The following is an 18,470-nucleotide window of genomic DNA, read 5'->3' as shown; positions in this document are numbered from 1 at the left end:
TAATAACCACAGAGAGCAGGTGCAGATGTGCTACTTCAACCCCCACCCCACATGTAACACATTAACACATGTAACCTGGCGACAAGTAGAGAGAAAACTACAACAACATGCTTGTTTTTCACTTTATTGACAATGATATTGATTTAACGTGAATCAGCTTCGAAACTGTGCACATACAGAATATTAAAAAGGACATGAAGGAGAAATAAATGCTGATAAAAGATGAAATATCACCAAGACGGTTAATCATTTGAGTATATCAAGAGTATAAATGATGTGATGAGTGAGATTATCAGAGAAACCAGTCAGCATGTGTTCAGTTGGTGGACGGCCCCTTGTTCCTGAGGACCATCAGCAGAGAGAGTCCACAGCAGTACAGCAGACTCTTCAGGGTCAGCACTGTGTACAGCAGGCAGAGCAGCTTCACCCTGCACTCAGACTGGAAGATCTCTGAACCTGGATCTGCTGGAGCTGGAACCCCTGAACCTGGATCTGCTGGAGCTGGAACCCCTGAACCTGGATCTGCTGGAGCTGGAACCCCTGAACCTGGATCTGCTGGAGCTGGAACCCCTGAACCTGGATCTGCTGGAGCTGGAACCCCTGAACCTGGATCTGCTGGAGCTGGCAGGTCTGCTGGCTCTCTCTCTGGAGGACAGGGGGCTGCTGGAGCTGGAAGCTCTGAAACAGAGAAGGAAGATGTTGGGAGTTGCAGGGACAAATGTCTGTCCTCTGCTGTCTTTGACAGCGTCTCCACGTGAAGCTGAGTCTCTGCTGAACACAGTCACCGAGCCTCCGTCACCTTGTGTCTGGGCCTCCACCGTGCCGCCCTCGTGCTTGACGTAGCAGCTGTATCCGTACGTGTCCTGATGGAGGCGGTGGACCACCATGATGGAGGCGCTGCGTCCCGGCTCTCTGAGCTCCACCTGCTCTCCCTCGGCAGGGGGGACGTCCTCCAGCGGGCCGTTCTTCTTCTGTCTTTTCCAGGAGAACCGGACCCCAGGAGGAAACATGGCTGAGGCCACACACAGCAGGGAGCTGCCCCCCCCCAGGTGGACTCTGGATGCTGCTGGGTACACGCTCACCACGGGCTTCACTACCTGCTTATCTGAAGTTGGACACAGACACATTCACACAGTCAGCAGCAGCTTCCAGCATTCAGCCTGATCCTGGAAACCACGTGGACTCTGATCACTAAACACTCATCAATGCAGCTACAAAACTGAGGCCAACACGTGTTTCTGCAGAGGTCTGCACCCCTGATGATCCTTCACCTGCCATTGGTGGCAGAGCCGGATTAAATAAATGGACTACACTAGGCAGACTGTGATTTTTGGGCCCCCCTCCATCGATGTTATTTATGAAATCTTAAACTTACCAAAGTTACTAATAAAAGTTAATTCACATTTTACATAGCATAGTCATAGTCAAGTTGGTTCTTTGTATTCCAAAATTAGTCATGTGTTGTATATTAAACAGTCTATCAGACTATTTTTAAATTTTTATTATTTATACGTTATTACAATGCTCTATTAAATGCTATTAAATTATCCTTATCTTATCGATTGTGAGCATTTTGCAGAAAATCTTAATTAAATGTGTTGATTAAATTGAATAGTTAAATAAGAAGTCAAATCTACAAAGACCAATAAAATTTGCAGTAAGACAAAGTGTGCTGTAGTATGTATGTCTGTATTTGTATGTGTATGTATGTGTACGCGTATGCAGAGCTGTCTGGGAGATTTGCAAGGCCCTGTGTGAAATGGCCAGGGGGGCGAAATTTTGGGGTTTTTCGGGTCCGATCGGGTGTCTATATGCGCAATTTTGACTCTCCAATGATCAAAATACTGGATACCTTCCCCTGCCTCATCATCATCTGGGCTTGCCTCGACGCGGGGCCCCATGGCTGCTTGAGACCCGGGCGGATCAGTGATTTTTGTAACAAATTTATCAAACGTGCCTTTCAGAGAGGCATTAAACTCTTCCATTTTCTTTCGTTTTTTTCTTTTTTCATCCCCTGATGGAAATTTCCTGAATCTGTCTCGTTCTCTCGACATTATCACGATAAATGATCTGAATGTTTTTTTTTTTTTTTTTTTTTTTTTTTTTCTTGTAAGCACTTTGAGATTTCCGAATGGAAAGTGCATTATAAATTAAATTCATTATTATTATTATTATTATTATTATTGTGTGACAGTTTGTTCCAACTCCACCCGTCTGGATCAGAGCAGCTTGTGTCCGCGCTTGGTGTGATCAGTTGTATTGAACAACAGACACGCGTCATCACTGCACATATATTTATTGATATGCACAGACTAGTACATATTTAGGTCTGTAATGGAATGTGACTGTTGATATTTATAAGGGAAAAAAGGAAAAAAAAACGAAAAAGGAAAAAGAAAGAAAAAAAAAAAAATTGGGGAAAAAAAAAACGGCCCATAGCGCCAGGCCCCTTGGGGCGCGAAGCCCCATGCGGTCGCACGGTTCGCACATCCCTTGCGGCGGCCCTCTGCGTATGTATGCTTATATATATATGTATGTATACTAAATATAGTAATAATGCACATATATATATATATATATATATATATATATATATATATATATATGCATTAGGTTTGTACCAGCATGTTATCAATCATTAATATGTGTGCAGACAAAAAAAAAAAAAATGTGTCCCTCTGTCTGGACCCCCCCCTGTCAATCGGGCCCTAGGCACATGCCTAGTTTGCCTTTGCGTTAATCCGGCTCTGGTTGGTGGTCAACACCTCCCGGCAGGAGATTCAATCCTAACTTTTAACTCTTAACTGCTCAACCACATCAAAGCAATATACAGTTCTGGACTTTGGACTTCTTCAGACCAGGAGAGCTATTGCATCATGTTGGAAAAGTCTGGATCCTCCTACATTGAGAATGTGGATAAGGAGCTTTCTAACTGTATTGGACTTGTAAATATTGTAAATATTGTGGAGAATATATATTTTTTATTTATTTAATTCTATTTTTTAATTTTATATTTCATTATTTTATTTTATTTTTCCTCCCAATTGGTTAATCAAATATAATTATTTACCTTTGTATTGAGAATAGTGCAAGTTAAATGTATGTATTTGTCATTGTAATGTATGCGTAATGTTGTATGGTTGAATACATTTAAAAAACAACAATAAACATATCGTAGAAAAAAAAACCCAAAATCTTAACTCCTGAAGAAGCCAGAAGGGACATCATTTTACCAACATTGTCCTTCTTCTAACATGTTTAGTTCATTTTTGTTCAACAACAACAACAAACACAGACAGAGACATGATCCATCTCTGAATATGTGTGAGTGCAGGTGAGGGAGAGGGATGAACCAGTTCTATTTATGACTCTAAAACAATGTTGTGGCTACAGCCGCTGGTCCACGTCTGTCCTCTGTGGGAGACGGGAATCTGGAATATACAATCTTGTTTATGTAATAATTGCTCGGGGGTCGTGTTCTGGTCTCTGGAAACATCCTGGAGACACTTCTGTTGTAATAGACGCTTTATACATGAAAGTGATTCAATTATACTTAACCGCTGAACTAATCACTGTTTTATAAGATTTATCTGTATTTTTAAACATTTTTGGTTGGACTCTGATCACAGAACATTAATATCAAACATTATTGTTTAATGTCTAATAAAATTTACATGCGCAGTTTAATATGTATTTCTTTTTTTTTTTTAATTTCTTCTGGTTCCAGGTTCAGTTTTATATTTTATGCTCCATGTTTTATCTCTGAAACTGTCCGAGTCCTAATTTGAACTGTTCTGACTCTGAAACCAACTCCATCTGGAGGAAAATAAAGTCTTTACTCTGATGTTTTTTAGTCTAATCACTAAAAACACGTTTGTGTGTCTGATCCTCTCAACAACATTCACATATTAAAAATTAAACCAATATTAATTAATATAAACCTATCATTGAAATCTAATACTAATAATAATAAAAACAGGTTTGATAACATTAATGGAGATGTCCAAATATATGAATTATTTGAACTTTAGAATGAAAAACAAAATACAAATATATTCACTCAGTCATTTATACCTTCTCTGAAATTGTTGATTAAATATTTATTTCAAACAAGTCCATAAATGTGTTATTTATTTTAAATTAATTTATTCATCTTTTGATTTCTTGATTTAATACTTTGCTAAAACCTTTTTCTGGTTGACTGAATAAAAAGGCGACTGACTGAGAATAAAGATGAGTTCTTCTCTTCCACGTGAACTAAGCAGCTACTTTATTCAGTCCAACTGCTGAACTTAATAAAGTTCTGAGTGAATATATTTGCAGTTCCATCTTTCCAGGAACGTTCCTAAATCCAGCTGTAAATCACTATTAAATTGTATTTGAGCTCAAAGTCGTCTTGTGTTCAAAGAGCAGCAGATGCTCCAGAATTACTGAGATGATCAAACATCAATATTTGTAACATCTCTGATATTTGCAGAAATAAAGAACACGTTTAGTTGTTGGGAGACATTTAAACATGTTTCCAGAAATGATGGAGCTTCTCTTCTGTAGCAACGGCTGCATGATGAGTTCTCTACTAAACATGAACAAACTAACATGGAAAGTCTGAAGCAGCTCAAACTGACTTTAAACACATTTTCAACTTCTACAATCAAACAACTGAAGGAAGAGAAATGTTGCTTCTTACCGGTTACATACAGTTTACTTCCAGGTCCAAAGATTTCGTACGCGTATCCTCCCACGGTGAGAAAGACTCGTACAAAAACCTGTCAGCCGTTGAACGCCCAGACTGTAATTGTTGCCACGGCAACAGCTTATTTCCTCTGTCAGAGCTGCTCTCCAGAGGGAGGAAATATGGACATAATTTAATTGTTGTGGTTGTTTAAAGTTCCCTGTAATACTGATGTTACACAGAATTAAACTTCTACGTAACTAAAACTATTATGGGATTCTGATCTGAAACTGTGTTTGACATCTGTTCAGCTGGAGGTTTTTGTTCAGGCTGCAGGGATCTTTTCTCACTGTGGGCGACTCTCTTCCCACACATGCAGTAGTAGGTGGCTGAATGATCCAGTTTAACTCTGTTTAGCTTCAACAAATAACCGTTCTGTGTATTTTCAGATGAGAAATCTGCTTTCTGAGGATGATTATAGCCTGAATAAATTTTACTGGTTTTTCTGTTAATATAAAGAATGAGTCTGAAAGTTTCCATTTCTTTTTTCTGAAGCCAGAATATCCAGTCACCATAACACTGATCAGTTCCACAGCTGAAGGAGACACTTTGTCCAACTCTCCTGGTCAGCGTTACATCGTCCTGAACCGGCCCTGCTGCCATGGCAACCAGCGCTGCAGAGACACAGACAGACAGGTGAAGGTCAGTGTGACGGTGTTTGTTCCAGGTGGAGTTTGGGGGCTCCTGATTGGCTGGAAACACTCACCTGAACACAGACAGCACAGAGCAGCAGCTGGGAGGAAAAGCATTTTGGTCCGTGGTGTTTCCTCTGGTGAACCTGGGGAGAAGTGGAGCTCTGATGCAGCCCAGACCCAACAAGGACGAGCTGTGAGACCAGAGCAGGAAAAGCTGCTTTCTAGCAGCTCCTGGAAACTCCCATCAGCCCCTGCAGACCACAGAGAAGCTGCTGCTGCTGATTGACAGCTCGGTCTGGGTCACATGATGCAGAAGCACTAAAACCTTCATGTTCCCACAAACACATGCAGGTTGGTTCTGAGTTTAGTATCACAGACTGTTATCTGTGGTTGGACAGCTGTGGAGGAAATACACAACTGCTACTACACACAGCTGCCCACGATAGATTTTAACCAGAAATATTACTAGTTGGATGTAAACATGCAAATATACATCTTATGGTTGTAAACAGTTGTAAATGTAAACAAACATGTCTACACTCTTACTGGATTATGTTGATGAATCATTAAAACTTTGCTCCACAGCTGAATGATTCTGCTGTAACACCGATGAAAACCTGAAGGTGTCGCTGTTGTGTCACCGTGGTTTCAGTCAGTTTAGATAAAATACAAAACAGTTTCAGAGTAAATGTGACTTCACGAGGTGCAGGTTTCATCTGATTGTCCAACTATAACGTTGTCCAGTCCCCCCTGGTGGGGTTAGATCAGGTCGGTCTAGACCGGTCGTAGTCTAGTGGCCACAGAGGTTCAGGTTCAAGCCCCAGAATGGCAACCACCCATGAGCAAGGCGGTAACCATAATTGCTCCACAAAGGGTGTGTGTCTCAGATGTAAGTCGCTTTGGATAGAAGCGTCTCCTAATGACAGTAGTAGCAGTATAGTATTAGTAGTTGTAGTAGTAGTAGTAGTAGTAGTTGTAGTAATGACAGTAGTAGCAGTATAGTAGTAGTTGTTGTAGTATAGTAGTAGTAATGACAGTAGTAGTAGCAGCAGTAGTAGTAGTAGTAGTAGTAGTAATAGTAGTTGTAGCAGTAGTCATTAATCGATTATTACATTTTAATTTGCTAATTATTTTTATCGGAGGAGAACTTTTTAGGTTTTAAAAAAAATTAAAGCCATGGACAAAATTTACTTTATTAAATGATTATTACTAGGGCTGTCAAACGATTAATTTTTTTAAATCGCATGTTGTCCATAGTTAACTCGCAATTAATCCCACATTTATTCCCACATTTTTTGCTGTTCTAAATTACCTTTAGGTATTTTTAAAATGTTTTTAATACTGTTAACATCAGACAAAGGGCAAATATCCTTGCTTTATGCCAATGTTTATTCAACTTTCCACAAAAAAAAAAAGCTTTAGACCTGAATGCAACATACCTTCATAAATACAAACACAACGTGCATAGAATGCACGTTTTTTTTTTTTTTTTATCCTGCACGTTAATCGTGCGTTAAAAGAATTGTCGGCATTAAGAAGACGTTTTACGCGCTATTAACGCGTTAACTTTGACAGCCCTAATTATTACATTTCCCCGTAACTGCGTCAGCTGTTGAGTTTTGTCGACGTTGAGACGACAAACAGAGCAGCATCACCAGGAGCGACTGCAGCGTTCAGCAGAGCGTCTGCTCCCGGATGTTGACCTGCTGCCGACTTCCTGTCCCTGTTGTCTCCCGACTCGGGATGGGGATTCGATGAACTGTCCTTCATCGGCGATCAGGGAAATTAATCTGATCAATTATCGATTAATCATTATGTTTTTCGTATTACAAAATACAACAAAAATACAAAATACACCATGTTGTTCCTCAATAAAATATTTATTTTAAGAACAGTCCAACTCTTTGGGCAGATAAATTGGCAGCTCAAATTGCATAAGCAGCAGATCCGGCGCCCGAAAACACAATTGACGCTCCAAAACAAAAAATCCAAAAACACAATCACATTAAACACTCAGTCAAAAATATAATAATACTTAGGACTGACAGGTTTTGCCAAAATATAACATTAAACTATTCGTAACGGAACGGAGCCGAGAAAAATGGTGAGGGTGAGGGAAAATACTTACCAAAAGTAATTTACTCACAGTGGTGATGACTGTCCACTTCTAACAGTAAATAAAATAAACCCAACAACAGCCAACTGATTTTAGTTGATAAAGATAAGCATGTTAGCATGTCTTTTTTCTGGAGTCTCCGGTGTCTGAGTAGTGCAGTGAAATTCACTACTTTGCTTGAAGAATCAGTGCAATACAACCTCTTTTGATGCCAGACTTTGATCGATAAGAAATTCACATGATCGACAAAATTCTTAACGATCAGTGATCGATCGTCGACTGATCATGCCCATCCCTACTCCCGACAGACTCCATCAGTGCTACCGCTGATGCTACATGTGATATCCTTGTATGATATCCCCTCCGGGTTAATAAAGCAGGATTCCCTGGTGAAACTAACTTCCAGGTGAAGGTCAACAGTTCTCCAGCATGTGGACGATCATGTGGGACCTCAGGTTACTTCTGTTGGTGAAGTCTTTCCCGCACGTCCCGCAGGAGTACGGTCTCTCGCCCGTGTGGATCCTCACGTGCTGCACCAGCGTGGACTTCTGGGTAAATCTCTTCCCGCACGTTTTACACTCGTACGGCTTGACGCCCGTGTGGATGCGTGAATGCTGCTCTATAAACGACTTCCACCTGAACGCTTTGCCACAAACCTCACATTTGAAGGGCTTTTCGGTCGACTGAGTATCCAGCTGACTCTGGGAAACGTAAGAGTGGTCCACATTTTTACCGTCAGTCCTGGTTCTGAGTCTCTTGTTCGGACTCATCTCCACATCTGGAGCTGACCCCGAGTCCAGGTTCAGGCCTAGTTCTTGATCTGGGTTTTCCATGAACAGAGAGTTATGACAGTGAAGCTGCTTAGGTTCAGGTTCTGGTTCAGTGAAGGCACATTCCTGGTGGGTGGGAGTAACTGTGAAGGTTTCAGCCTCCTGCTTCAGAACCAGCTGCTCTGGTTCCTCCTCTTCCTCTTTCACCCGTGGAAGTTCTGGTTCCTCCCGGTCCACACTGGAGTTCTGCTCCTGATTACAGATCTGCTGATCGGCAAGAGCGTCCTCCTCCTTACAGACGCGTTGCTGAGGAAGGTCTGCAGGAATAAAGGAAAGATAAGCAGAATTAACTGGCAGAAAGACTGAGTGTCAGAAAGACTGAGTGGCAGAAAGACTGAGTGGCAGAAAGACTGAGTGGCAGCGTAGACTTTCAGTTTGAGCAACTGGAAAACATCTAAAATGGGAAAGAGCTGTTGTGCGATCGACTGTACTCATAGATTTAGCAAGAAATCAGAGTTATCGTTTTACAGACTGCTGAAAAATAAGCTTAAGAGAGACAAATGGATAATGGAAATGCCATTCACAGAAACAACTGGATTCCAGGCACCGAAACGTGGATTTGTGGTTCCCATTTTGTATCAGGTAATGTTGGATTTTTTGGTAGCTAACGTTAAACGGTCAAATCATAAAGTTCGGTGTCCTCATCACTTTAATTTCTACAACAAATCCTGCCTTGAAGTCGGACCAAGCGTCAAGACTTTTGTAAGCCTTCAAGCTTTGCTTTGTGTATTTCCCCGGCGTAGAAATTAAGTACATATAAATATCAGGAAACTGGATTTTTGGCCAAATATTAATGTCCATGGACCACTGGTTCTTGGTAACTGTACCAAATATTAATGTCCATGGACCACTGGTTCTTGGTAACTGTACCAAATATTAATGTCCATGGACCACTGGTTCTTGGTAACTGTACCAAATATTAATGTCCATGGACCACTGGTTCTTGGTAACTGTACCAAATATTAATGTCCATGGACCACTGGTTCTTGGGGTAACTGTACGGGTCACTGTGAAATGACATATTTGGCCATCAGATGGTACCCTTGTGGGTACCATCTGATGGCATTTGGATTTTCTGATTTATTTATCTTGACCCAACCTTATTTTAGGTTCAATTACTCCAATCTATTTAATTTTAATCAGTCAGTATTTTTTACTTGCACTAAGTGCTTTAAATGTTAACCTTTTATTTAGAGATGCACCGATCGATTGGCCCCTGATCGGGATCGGGCCGATAATGGCCCTATCGGCTTTGAACGGAGATCGGAAAATAATAGTTCAGAGCGGCCGATCTGATGACGTTTACAACAACAAACCCCCGCCCGCGCGGGCGTACCCCCATCTCAGACCGAGCGGTCCTGAGGACGCGTCGGCCTCGCCGGTGCGGGAGTTTTACAATGTTCGAAAAGGACAACAAATTTGCAGTTTGTAAAGTCTGTCCAAAGGAGATACCATGAGGAGGAACTTTACAAAATAATTTCAACACAACGAAGCTGATAAGACATTTGAAAGTTCTTCACACGGAGTATAGCCTATTGAGTTTTCAAAGTTGGCTGCAGCAGAAAAAAAGGGAGAGGAAAAAAAGGAGCGCGCACCAACGGCACTAACTCAGCTGTAACCAGGGGTGGACTGGCCATCGGGCATACCGGGCATTTGCCCGGTGGGCCGATGGTGATTTTGGGCCGGGCTGGGCCGGGCCGGCCCAAAAAAAAAAAAAAAAAAAAAAAAAAAATTGGCCCGGGCCGGCCCAAAATCACCATCGGCCGGCCCGATTTTGGGCTGGCCGATTTTTTTATTTTTTTTGGCCCGGGCAGGCCCATCGGCCCATTTGATTTTGTTTTTTACCTGACAACAACTGGTACCACTGGCCGATTGGTTATGATGAGTTAGATTGGTTATGGGCTGAAGCCTCGCGCCCCAAGGGGCCTCGCGCCCCAAGCAAGGGGCCTCGCGCCCCAAGCAAGGGGCCTCGCGCCCCAAGCAAGGGGCCTCTCGCCCTGGGCCGTTTTTTTTTTTTTTTTTTTTTTTTCAAATTTTTTTTCGTTTTTTCCCTTATAAATATCAACAGTCACGTTCCATTACAGACCTAAGTGTGTACTAGTCTGTGCATATCAATAAATATATGTGCAATGATGCGCGTGTCTGTTGTTCAGTACAACTGCGTCAAACCAAGCGCAGACACAAGCTGCTCTGATCCAGACGGGTGGAGTTGGAACAAACTGTCACACAATGTCGAGAGAACGAGACAGAATCAGGAAATTTCCATCAGGGGATGAAAAAAGAAAAAAAACTAAAGAAAATGGAAGAGTTTAATGCCTCTCTGAAAGGCTCGTTTGATAAATTTGTTACAAAAATCACCGATCCAACCGGGTCTCAAGCAGCCGTGGGGCCCCGCGTCGAGGCAAGCCAAATGATGATGAGGCAGGGGAAGTTATCCAGTATTTTGCTAATGTCACTCACTCACTCACTCATCTTCTCCCGCTTATCCGTTACCGGGTCGCGGGGGCAGCAGCCTCAGCAGGGATGCCCAGACTTCCCTCACCCCAGACACCTCCTCCAGCTCTTCCGGGGGGAGTCCGAGGCGTTCCCAGGCCAGCCGAGAGACATAGTCTCTCCAGCGTGTCCTGGGTCTTCCCCGGGGTCTCCTCCCGGTGGGACATGCCTGGAACACCTCCCTAGGGAGGCGTCCAGGAGGCATCCGGTACAGATGCCCAAGCCACCTCAGCTGACTCCTCTCAATGTGGAGGAGCAGCGGCTCGACTCCGAGCTCCTCCCGGGTGACCGAACTCCTCACCCTATCTCTAAGGGAGCGTCCAGCCACCCTGCGGAGGAAACTCATCTCGGCCGCTTGTATCCGCGATCTTGTCCTTTCGGTCACTACCCAAAGTTCATGACCATAGGTGAGGGTAGGGGCGTAGATTGACCGGTAAATCGAGAGCTTCGCCTTTCGACTCAGCTCCCTCTTTACCACGACGGTCCAGTACATCGACCGCATTACTGCGGACGCTGCACCGATCCGCCTGTCAATCTCACGCTCCATTGTTCCCTCACTCGTGAACAAGATCCCGAGATACTTGAACTCCTCCACCTGAGGCAGGACTTCTCCACCCACCCGGAGAAGGCATGCCACCCTTTTCCGGTCGAGAACCATGGCCTCGGTCTTGGAGGTGCTGATTCTCATCCCTGCCGCGTCGCACTCGGCCGCAAACCGCCCCAGCACATGCTGGAGGTCCCGGTCTGATGAAGCCAACAGGACAACATCATCTGCAAAAAGCAGAGATGAAATCCTGAGGTTCCCAAACCGGATCCCCTCCGGCCCCTGGCTGCGCCTAGAAATCCTGTCCATAAAAATTATGAACAGGACCGGTGACAAAGGGCAGCCCTGCCGGAGTCCAACATGCACCGGGAACAAGTCTGACTTACTGCCGGCAATGCGAACCAGACTCCTGCTTCGATCATACAGAGACCGGACAGCCCTTAGTAGAGGGCCCCGGACTCCATACTCACTCAGCACCCCCCACAGAATGGCACGAGGGACACGGTCAAATGCCTTCTCCAGATCCACAAAACACATGTAGACTGGTTGGGCAAATTCCCATGAACCCTCGAGCACCCTGCGGAGGGTATAGAGCTGGTCCAGTGTTCCACGACCGGGACGAAAACCGCATTGTTCCTCCTGAATCCGAGGTTCGACTATCGGCCGTAATCTCCTCTCCAGTACCCTGGCGTAGACTTTTTGCTAATGTGAGAGTTAAAATTGCGCATATAGACACCCGATCCGACCCGAAAAACCCAAAAAATTTCGTGCGCACTCGCTCGCTACGCTCACGCGCGAGGGCCCCCCCCCCAGCCTGAAAATCACAGGACTTATCTGTGGTGGTGAAAGAAGTCAGCAGTATGAATTTGAAAGATGTGTGAGCATCCCTTCATGATAAACAGAAGGGGAACGCATTCTGACAGCAGTATTTCACGCTGTCAGAATGCGTTCCCCCTGTTTAAAATGGGTTAATATATCATTGTACCGGTAGATATCTGAAATGTTCTTTTTGACTAGGAACAATTGAATTACAGATATCTGCAACACATATCCAGTCTAGCTATTAAATCTTAAAACGGCTTGCCATACAAGTTTGCTGGTCTACTCAGAAACAGTACTAAGTACATCTATAACGGGACTGGGGGGGATGGTGTAGGTTTAGGTTTATTAGACAAGAACATACACACCAACAAGACAGTGTACAAGCGGTGTCACAAGAACGTTTGTTTTCATTCATAGGCTTCATTTTCTTTCCATCAATACCTGGTGGGCCGGTCTAGGCTCAAAATGCCCGGGCCGATTTTTTGTCCCAGTCCAGCCCTGGCTGTAACAGAGACTTATAAACGACAGCAAGAAAAATAAAGAATTACATCGTAAGGTAATGAATTCATATGCTTTGCTCATCAGCCGCTTTCTGTTGTAGAAGACATCGGGTTTAAACACGTTTGCAGCTCGGATCTGCGGTGCGCGCTACTGCGCGCTGCCGCGTCATAAATATTTCACTGATGAAATCCCATCGGAGTTTTACCAAACTATATACAGTCCAAACCCTCATGCAGGACAACAGTCGTGCCAGTTGCTTCAGGAGGGACATGTGGACTTCTAGTGTGAAGAGTTTTGCTTCACTCACAAGAGTTTCCTCACACGCGGCGGATGCTACCGCTAAAGCTTTCACAAAGCTTAATAATTCATAATACATTTTTATGTTAAGATTTAATTCCTCTTTCCACAAGAAAACTAAGGTTTATAGTTTGTAACTTCTAGCAACTTTTAGAGAGCGACATGTCTGCTGTTGTCTGTGTTGGTGCACATGTTGTACATAATTATTACCACAGGAAGCTGAAGCTACTAAACTACACTTACCGTATTTTATTCCATATGGCGCACTGTGTGGAAAGGCGCACCCTCAGTTTTGTGTGTCATTTTTGGTTTTAAAACACACATATGGCGCACCGACCCAAAAGGCGCCGTCTACGGAGACGGAGCTGCACACACGCACGCTGCAGAACACACACGCGCTAAAAATACAGCGGAAGCAAAACTTAGTTTGATATTTTATTTCACTTTTCACATCAATCAAACCCTTCAAAGGTTCATATTCTGTTTCTGCATTAAAGAATTTAAAAAAAACCACCGGGTTGCTGCACATAAACCTGTCTCAGCCACTGATCATCTCCTCATCCATCCAGCCCTTTTCATTTCACTCTGGCTGGAAAAGTCTCTTTAGGGAACGCTTTTCTTTTAAAAATCCCGACCGCGGCGGTCCCGGGTCCCGCTCCCCGTCTGCTCCCTCGCGCTGGACCGGGTCCGCTCCCCGTCTGCTCCCTCGCGCTGGACCGGGTCCCGGGTCCCGGTCCCGGTCCGCCCCCCCCCCCCCGCGCTGGTCCCGCGGCCCGGGACCGCCGCGCTGGACCCGCTCACACACACGCGCTGTCGGGGAGCCGGTACCGGGTTGTATGCGACAGGAGCTCCGTTAATTCAGCTGCCAGTCCGAATTTCCAGACCTGTCTCAGCTTCTTGATCATCATCCTTTCATCCAGCCCCCTCTTTTCATTCACCCTATATGACTCCGGCTGGAAACGTCTTATGCAAAGTTTTTATTTTAAAAATCCCCACAGTTTCTGTCCATCAGCTGCGCCAGGCCAGCGCCACATAAACCAGTAAAGCCGCGTTTATACTTGCAGTTCAGAACGCGTACGCGAGACGCAGGATACGCGTGACGTCACGTCTCGCGTATCCTGCGTATCCTGCGTACATTTGACGCGTCGACGTGCACGTTCTCAAAAAGACACTTAAGTGTGTGTCGCGCTGCGAAAAACACCCGCGCATGTCGGGATCCGGTACCGGGTTTATAACCGACAGATTTGGCTGCAAATTTCGGAGGGGGGAGCTGATCCGACCTGAGACAGACCCCAGAAATCTCTGCTCGTAAAACGGCCGGGAACCAGGTCATCGGACCCGCTTTGGGAACCAGGAAGTCGGCTGCAGCAGCGCGCATCACCGCGCTGCTCCAGCCGCGGCTTTAACCGGGGAAAGTGACCGCTTCCGACCGGCCGGGACCGGAGGAGCCCACATGGACTTGTAGTAGGGACTCCCGGGGTAAGAGCACCGGCACTTCAGCCGGATCTGCCCCGGGATGCGGCGATCGGACCCGCAAACCCACGGCAGGTGCATCCTCGGTTCTGACATGCAAAACACACGCGCTGCAGAACACGCACACACAAGTGTGCTTATTTAAATAGAGCGGAGCAAAACTTAGTTTGGTTGTATTTTACACATCAAGCAAATCCTTAAAAGTTTTCATCATCTGTTTCCGCATTAAACAGCTCAGTGGATGGTCTCATTCACGTCGCAACTCACGGGGGCTTCACCCGCCCCCTTCTCTTTTTACAGTTCTCATGGTGGCCGGCCTTACATTACCGTAATTCAGGTAATAGACACGGCGCACCGTTTCTTAAGGCGCCCGGCACATTTAAAAAAAAAAAAAAAAAAAAAAGTTGCGCCTTATGGTCGCGAAAATACGGTACTCTTTGTAAACCGAGTTTACACCTAATCACCTAATTTTTATACCTAATAATACAATGTCAGTGTCGTGTACATGAGACAACAATATTGACGAATTTATGGATTTCACCCTGTGATCGGTGATCGGCAAAATCGGGATCGGCCGATACTGGTTTTCGAGATCGGTGATCGGTGATCGGCCCTCAAAATCCTGATCGGTGCATCTCTACTTTTATTGTGGTTTCAGGACATTGTACAGTAGTTGGTTTCTTGTATTTGCATTTGAATACTGTCATTGTAAACCCTAATGTGTAGTATTTATGTTTGTCAAGGACTACAGATGGAAATTAGCTTGTGGCTAACTCTGGTGCAGCCATCTTTTTAATGTACCTGCACATTGTCCTTTAAATAAATAAATAATGAAAGGAAGCTGCAGAACTCTCTGATCGCCGTTATTGATCCCAGGCCACGTAGAAAGTCAAGGTTTATAAGCTACTGTTAATAATAATGATTTTATTTTATTTATTTATTTATTTGTGCATTTTTGAAAGAAGAAAAGAAAGAAATACAAACAGACAGTAAAACAAAAAATACTTTAGAAAAAAAAATAAAGGGGACCTATTATGGCATCTAATACCTGTTTTAAACAGGCCTTGAATGTCTTAAAAACAAGCTTTTGATTGTTTTTGCTAAATAAATTAGAAATTCAGCCTCTAAACCATGTCTTCATCTTCCCATTCTCTAACCTCATTATCTATGCAGGATTCTGAGTGGGCGGGGCTATGATAATGAGGCTCTGTGCTGATTGGCTGCCTGAATGACGCGATACACCGCTACGAAAAAATGGCAGAAGCTCCGGCCGGTGGAGTTAGTTGTGGGCGTGGTTTCAGCAGCGGAGGCAAAACCTCTGCGCCTATCGTGACGTCACGATTGGTGCAGAATCTCAACGGCTCGTAGAAGTCACATGACACTGGAAGGATCCTCCGGGCGGCTGAACAGACACTGCAGAATTTGGTTGCTTTCCTCCTTCTCTGAGTTGGCAGGCTGAGGGGAGACCACTTTATATATGTTAAAGCAAGAAAAAACCTGTTTTTCATAATAGGTCCCCTTTAAATAATAGTTAAAATAGACATCATAAAAAATATGATAACGGGAGCAGAATGTAGCTAAACCAAAACAAAGAGCATCTGGATATATAGTATATAGTGTACTTGTATGTACATGTAGAGACAGACCCACAAGCTACAGCAGACTGATGATGGTACTAGGTCAGCAGCTGTTTACGTCTCAGCTAGGAGTTTGTTTTTTAATCTTTCTGAAAACAAGCAGGGACGGAGTGCTAGGTACTAGGTTGGAGATGTTATTCCACAGGCAACCAAATTTGCTGCCCCCCCCACTGGCCTCAATAAAAACAACAAAAAAACACTTGCCGGTCACATAGATCCTATCGTCAGTTATGCGTTTCATCCCAAAAATGCATATCAGTAGGCGTTTCTTTAAGTATTTCTGAGCCTAATAATAATAATAATAATAATAATTAAAAAAAATACTAATAGTACTGGTTTCAAAACTACTTAAAGTATAAAAGTAAAAGTAATGTAAGGGGGAAAAAAACCATTGAAAATGAATGCATCTTAGTATAATGCAAATATATTAAAGAACCATATATGTGTTCTATTGAGCATTAACATGTGTTTCAGAGAGCAGGAGATATGATGACTAGTTGTCTTTAAAGTATTGTAATGGTGCAAAAAGTCAAACTTCAGAGGCATGTTATCATTTATCCTAACCTTTATTGGAATGTACATCCAAGTTTAGTTGCAGGAATCTGAGGGAACGGATGTAAGAACAAAACTGGACAAGAACATCTGAAACAACCACAACCAAATTCACTCTATCCGGATGGAGCAATTTAACTGGATAGTTTATTATTTTTAAAGGCCAAAATGAAATAGAGTAACGAGGCTGTTTTTAAAATGTAAGGAGTAAAAGTAAAAAGTCGTCTGAAAAATAATTACTCCAGTGAAGTATAATAACCAAATATTTCTACTTAAGTAAGGTAACAAAGTATTTGTACTTCGTTACTTGACACCTCTGTATATATATATTGTATATATTAAAAAAATACAAAAATGTTTATAAATATATATATATATATATATATATATATATATATATATATATATATATATATATATATATATATATATATATATATATAATTTATAAAAATGTTTGTATTATTTTTTAAATATATATATATATATATATATATATATATATATATATATATATATATATATATATATAGATATGTGTATGTATGTATTAATCAAATAAATATATGATATATATTAAAAATGCATATAATATATATATATATATATATATATATATATATATATATATATATATATATATATATATATGTATGTATTTTCAAAAAAATATAAAAAAATATATGATATATATTATATATTAAAAAATGAATACTACAACAGTATAATAAAATCATGTAATGAAGGCTTTTAGTTTTGGTTCCACCCCAAGAATTTAGGTGGCCCCATCTGGCCCCCCTAGGAAACAGTTTTGGAGGCGCCCCTGGCTGTATAAATGATGATGATGATGATGATGATGACGATGATGATAATGATGAGGTCTAACTGCTGTAACAACACAAATTAAATTGCCTTTCGTTGCATGTTCATCAGTTTCATGAGGGTTTATTGCAGAAACCTGCAAACCCCTACCTGAGCAGCTCTGGTCCGGGTCGGGGGTCCAGCTCTGGTCCTGGTACCGGTCCGGCTGGTCCTGGTACCGGACCACGGTCCTCTCCACCTCCCGGAAGATCTCCTCGGCTGCGGCCGCCAGTCTCTGACTGATGAACGCCCTCAGGGGCTGGAACGACGACATTGTAGCTGCGAGAACGTGAATATTCAGCTGAGAAACGGAGGAAAACAACAGTTTTCCGCACGAGCCGCTGCTGCTGAAGCACCTGCTCTACTTCCGCTGGTGTCGCTGTAAACAGCTCCGGCGGGGAACGTGAGGGGGCCGTTCCGGGCCGCCTTCCTTCGACTTCCAGAACCGAATTAATGAGCGTTTCTGCCCATCTATCTATACCCATGTATCTATTATCTATACTCATCTATGTATTATCTATACTCATCTATGTATTATCTATACTCATCTATCTATTATCTATATCCATCTATCCATTATCTATATCCATCTATCCATTATCTATATCCATCTATCCATTATCTATATCCATCTATCCATTATCTATATCCATCTATCTATAATCTATACCCATATATCTATAATATATACCCATATATACCCATAATCATATGTGCAATATCTATGCAATACCTGTCTACCTCACAATCATTCATTTTTTTCTTTCCTTCGCACTATTTTTTAATTTTTTTATCTTATATTTTTTTATCTCCACCGCAATGTATATATTGTCCATATTTTGTAATTATATTTTTATTTGATTTATACTCTTTACCCATTTTTCAAAAGCCATATACCTTCTGAACATTCTGACACCAAAATGACAATTTTCAGAGTGACAAATTAGGAGAAAATGAACTTTGTTTGAGACCTGTCT

At 42.7% G+C, this 18,470-nt stretch overlaps 2 protein-coding genes across 2 annotated transcripts; both read right to left on the bottom strand.

Moving 5' to 3' along the window:
• Window positions 1-216: 216 nt before the first annotated feature.
• LOC133451809 (immunoglobulin lambda-1 light chain-like) lies at window positions 217-5,650 on the bottom strand. Its single transcript, XM_061730952.1, has 5 exons — window positions 5,439-5,650; window positions 5,023-5,346; window positions 4,688-4,735; window positions 800-1,105; window positions 217-678 (listed from the first exon to the last, which is right to left on the bottom strand). The coding sequence occupies exons 1-5, from the start codon at window positions 5,479-5,481 to the stop codon at window positions 317-319; spliced, it is 1,083 nt and encodes a 360-aa protein (XP_061586936.1). The 5' UTR covers window positions 5,482-5,650; the 3' UTR covers window positions 217-316.
• A 1,266-nt stretch (window positions 5,651-6,916) lies between these two features.
• On the bottom strand, window positions 6,917-17,853 carry LOC133452374 (zinc finger protein 250-like). The gene is made up of 2 exons (XM_061731641.1): window positions 17,605-17,853; window positions 6,917-8,570 (listed from the first exon to the last, which is right to left on the bottom strand). The coding sequence occupies exons 1-2, from the start codon at window positions 17,765-17,767 to the stop codon at window positions 7,897-7,899; spliced, it is 837 nt and encodes a 278-aa protein (XP_061587625.1). The 5' UTR covers window positions 17,768-17,853; the 3' UTR covers window positions 6,917-7,896.
• Window positions 17,854-18,470: the final 617 nt, after the last annotated feature.

The sequence above is a fragment of the Cololabis saira genome, chromosome 10, assembly GCF_033807715.1.
Source record: "Cololabis saira isolate AMF1-May2022 chromosome 10, fColSai1.1, whole genome shotgun sequence".
Classification (NCBI taxonomy): domain Eukaryota; kingdom Metazoa; phylum Chordata; class Actinopteri; order Beloniformes; family Belonidae; genus Cololabis; species Cololabis saira.
The sequence above is the reverse complement of the archived record's forward strand: the minus strand, read 5'-3'. Positions and strand labels throughout refer to the sequence as shown.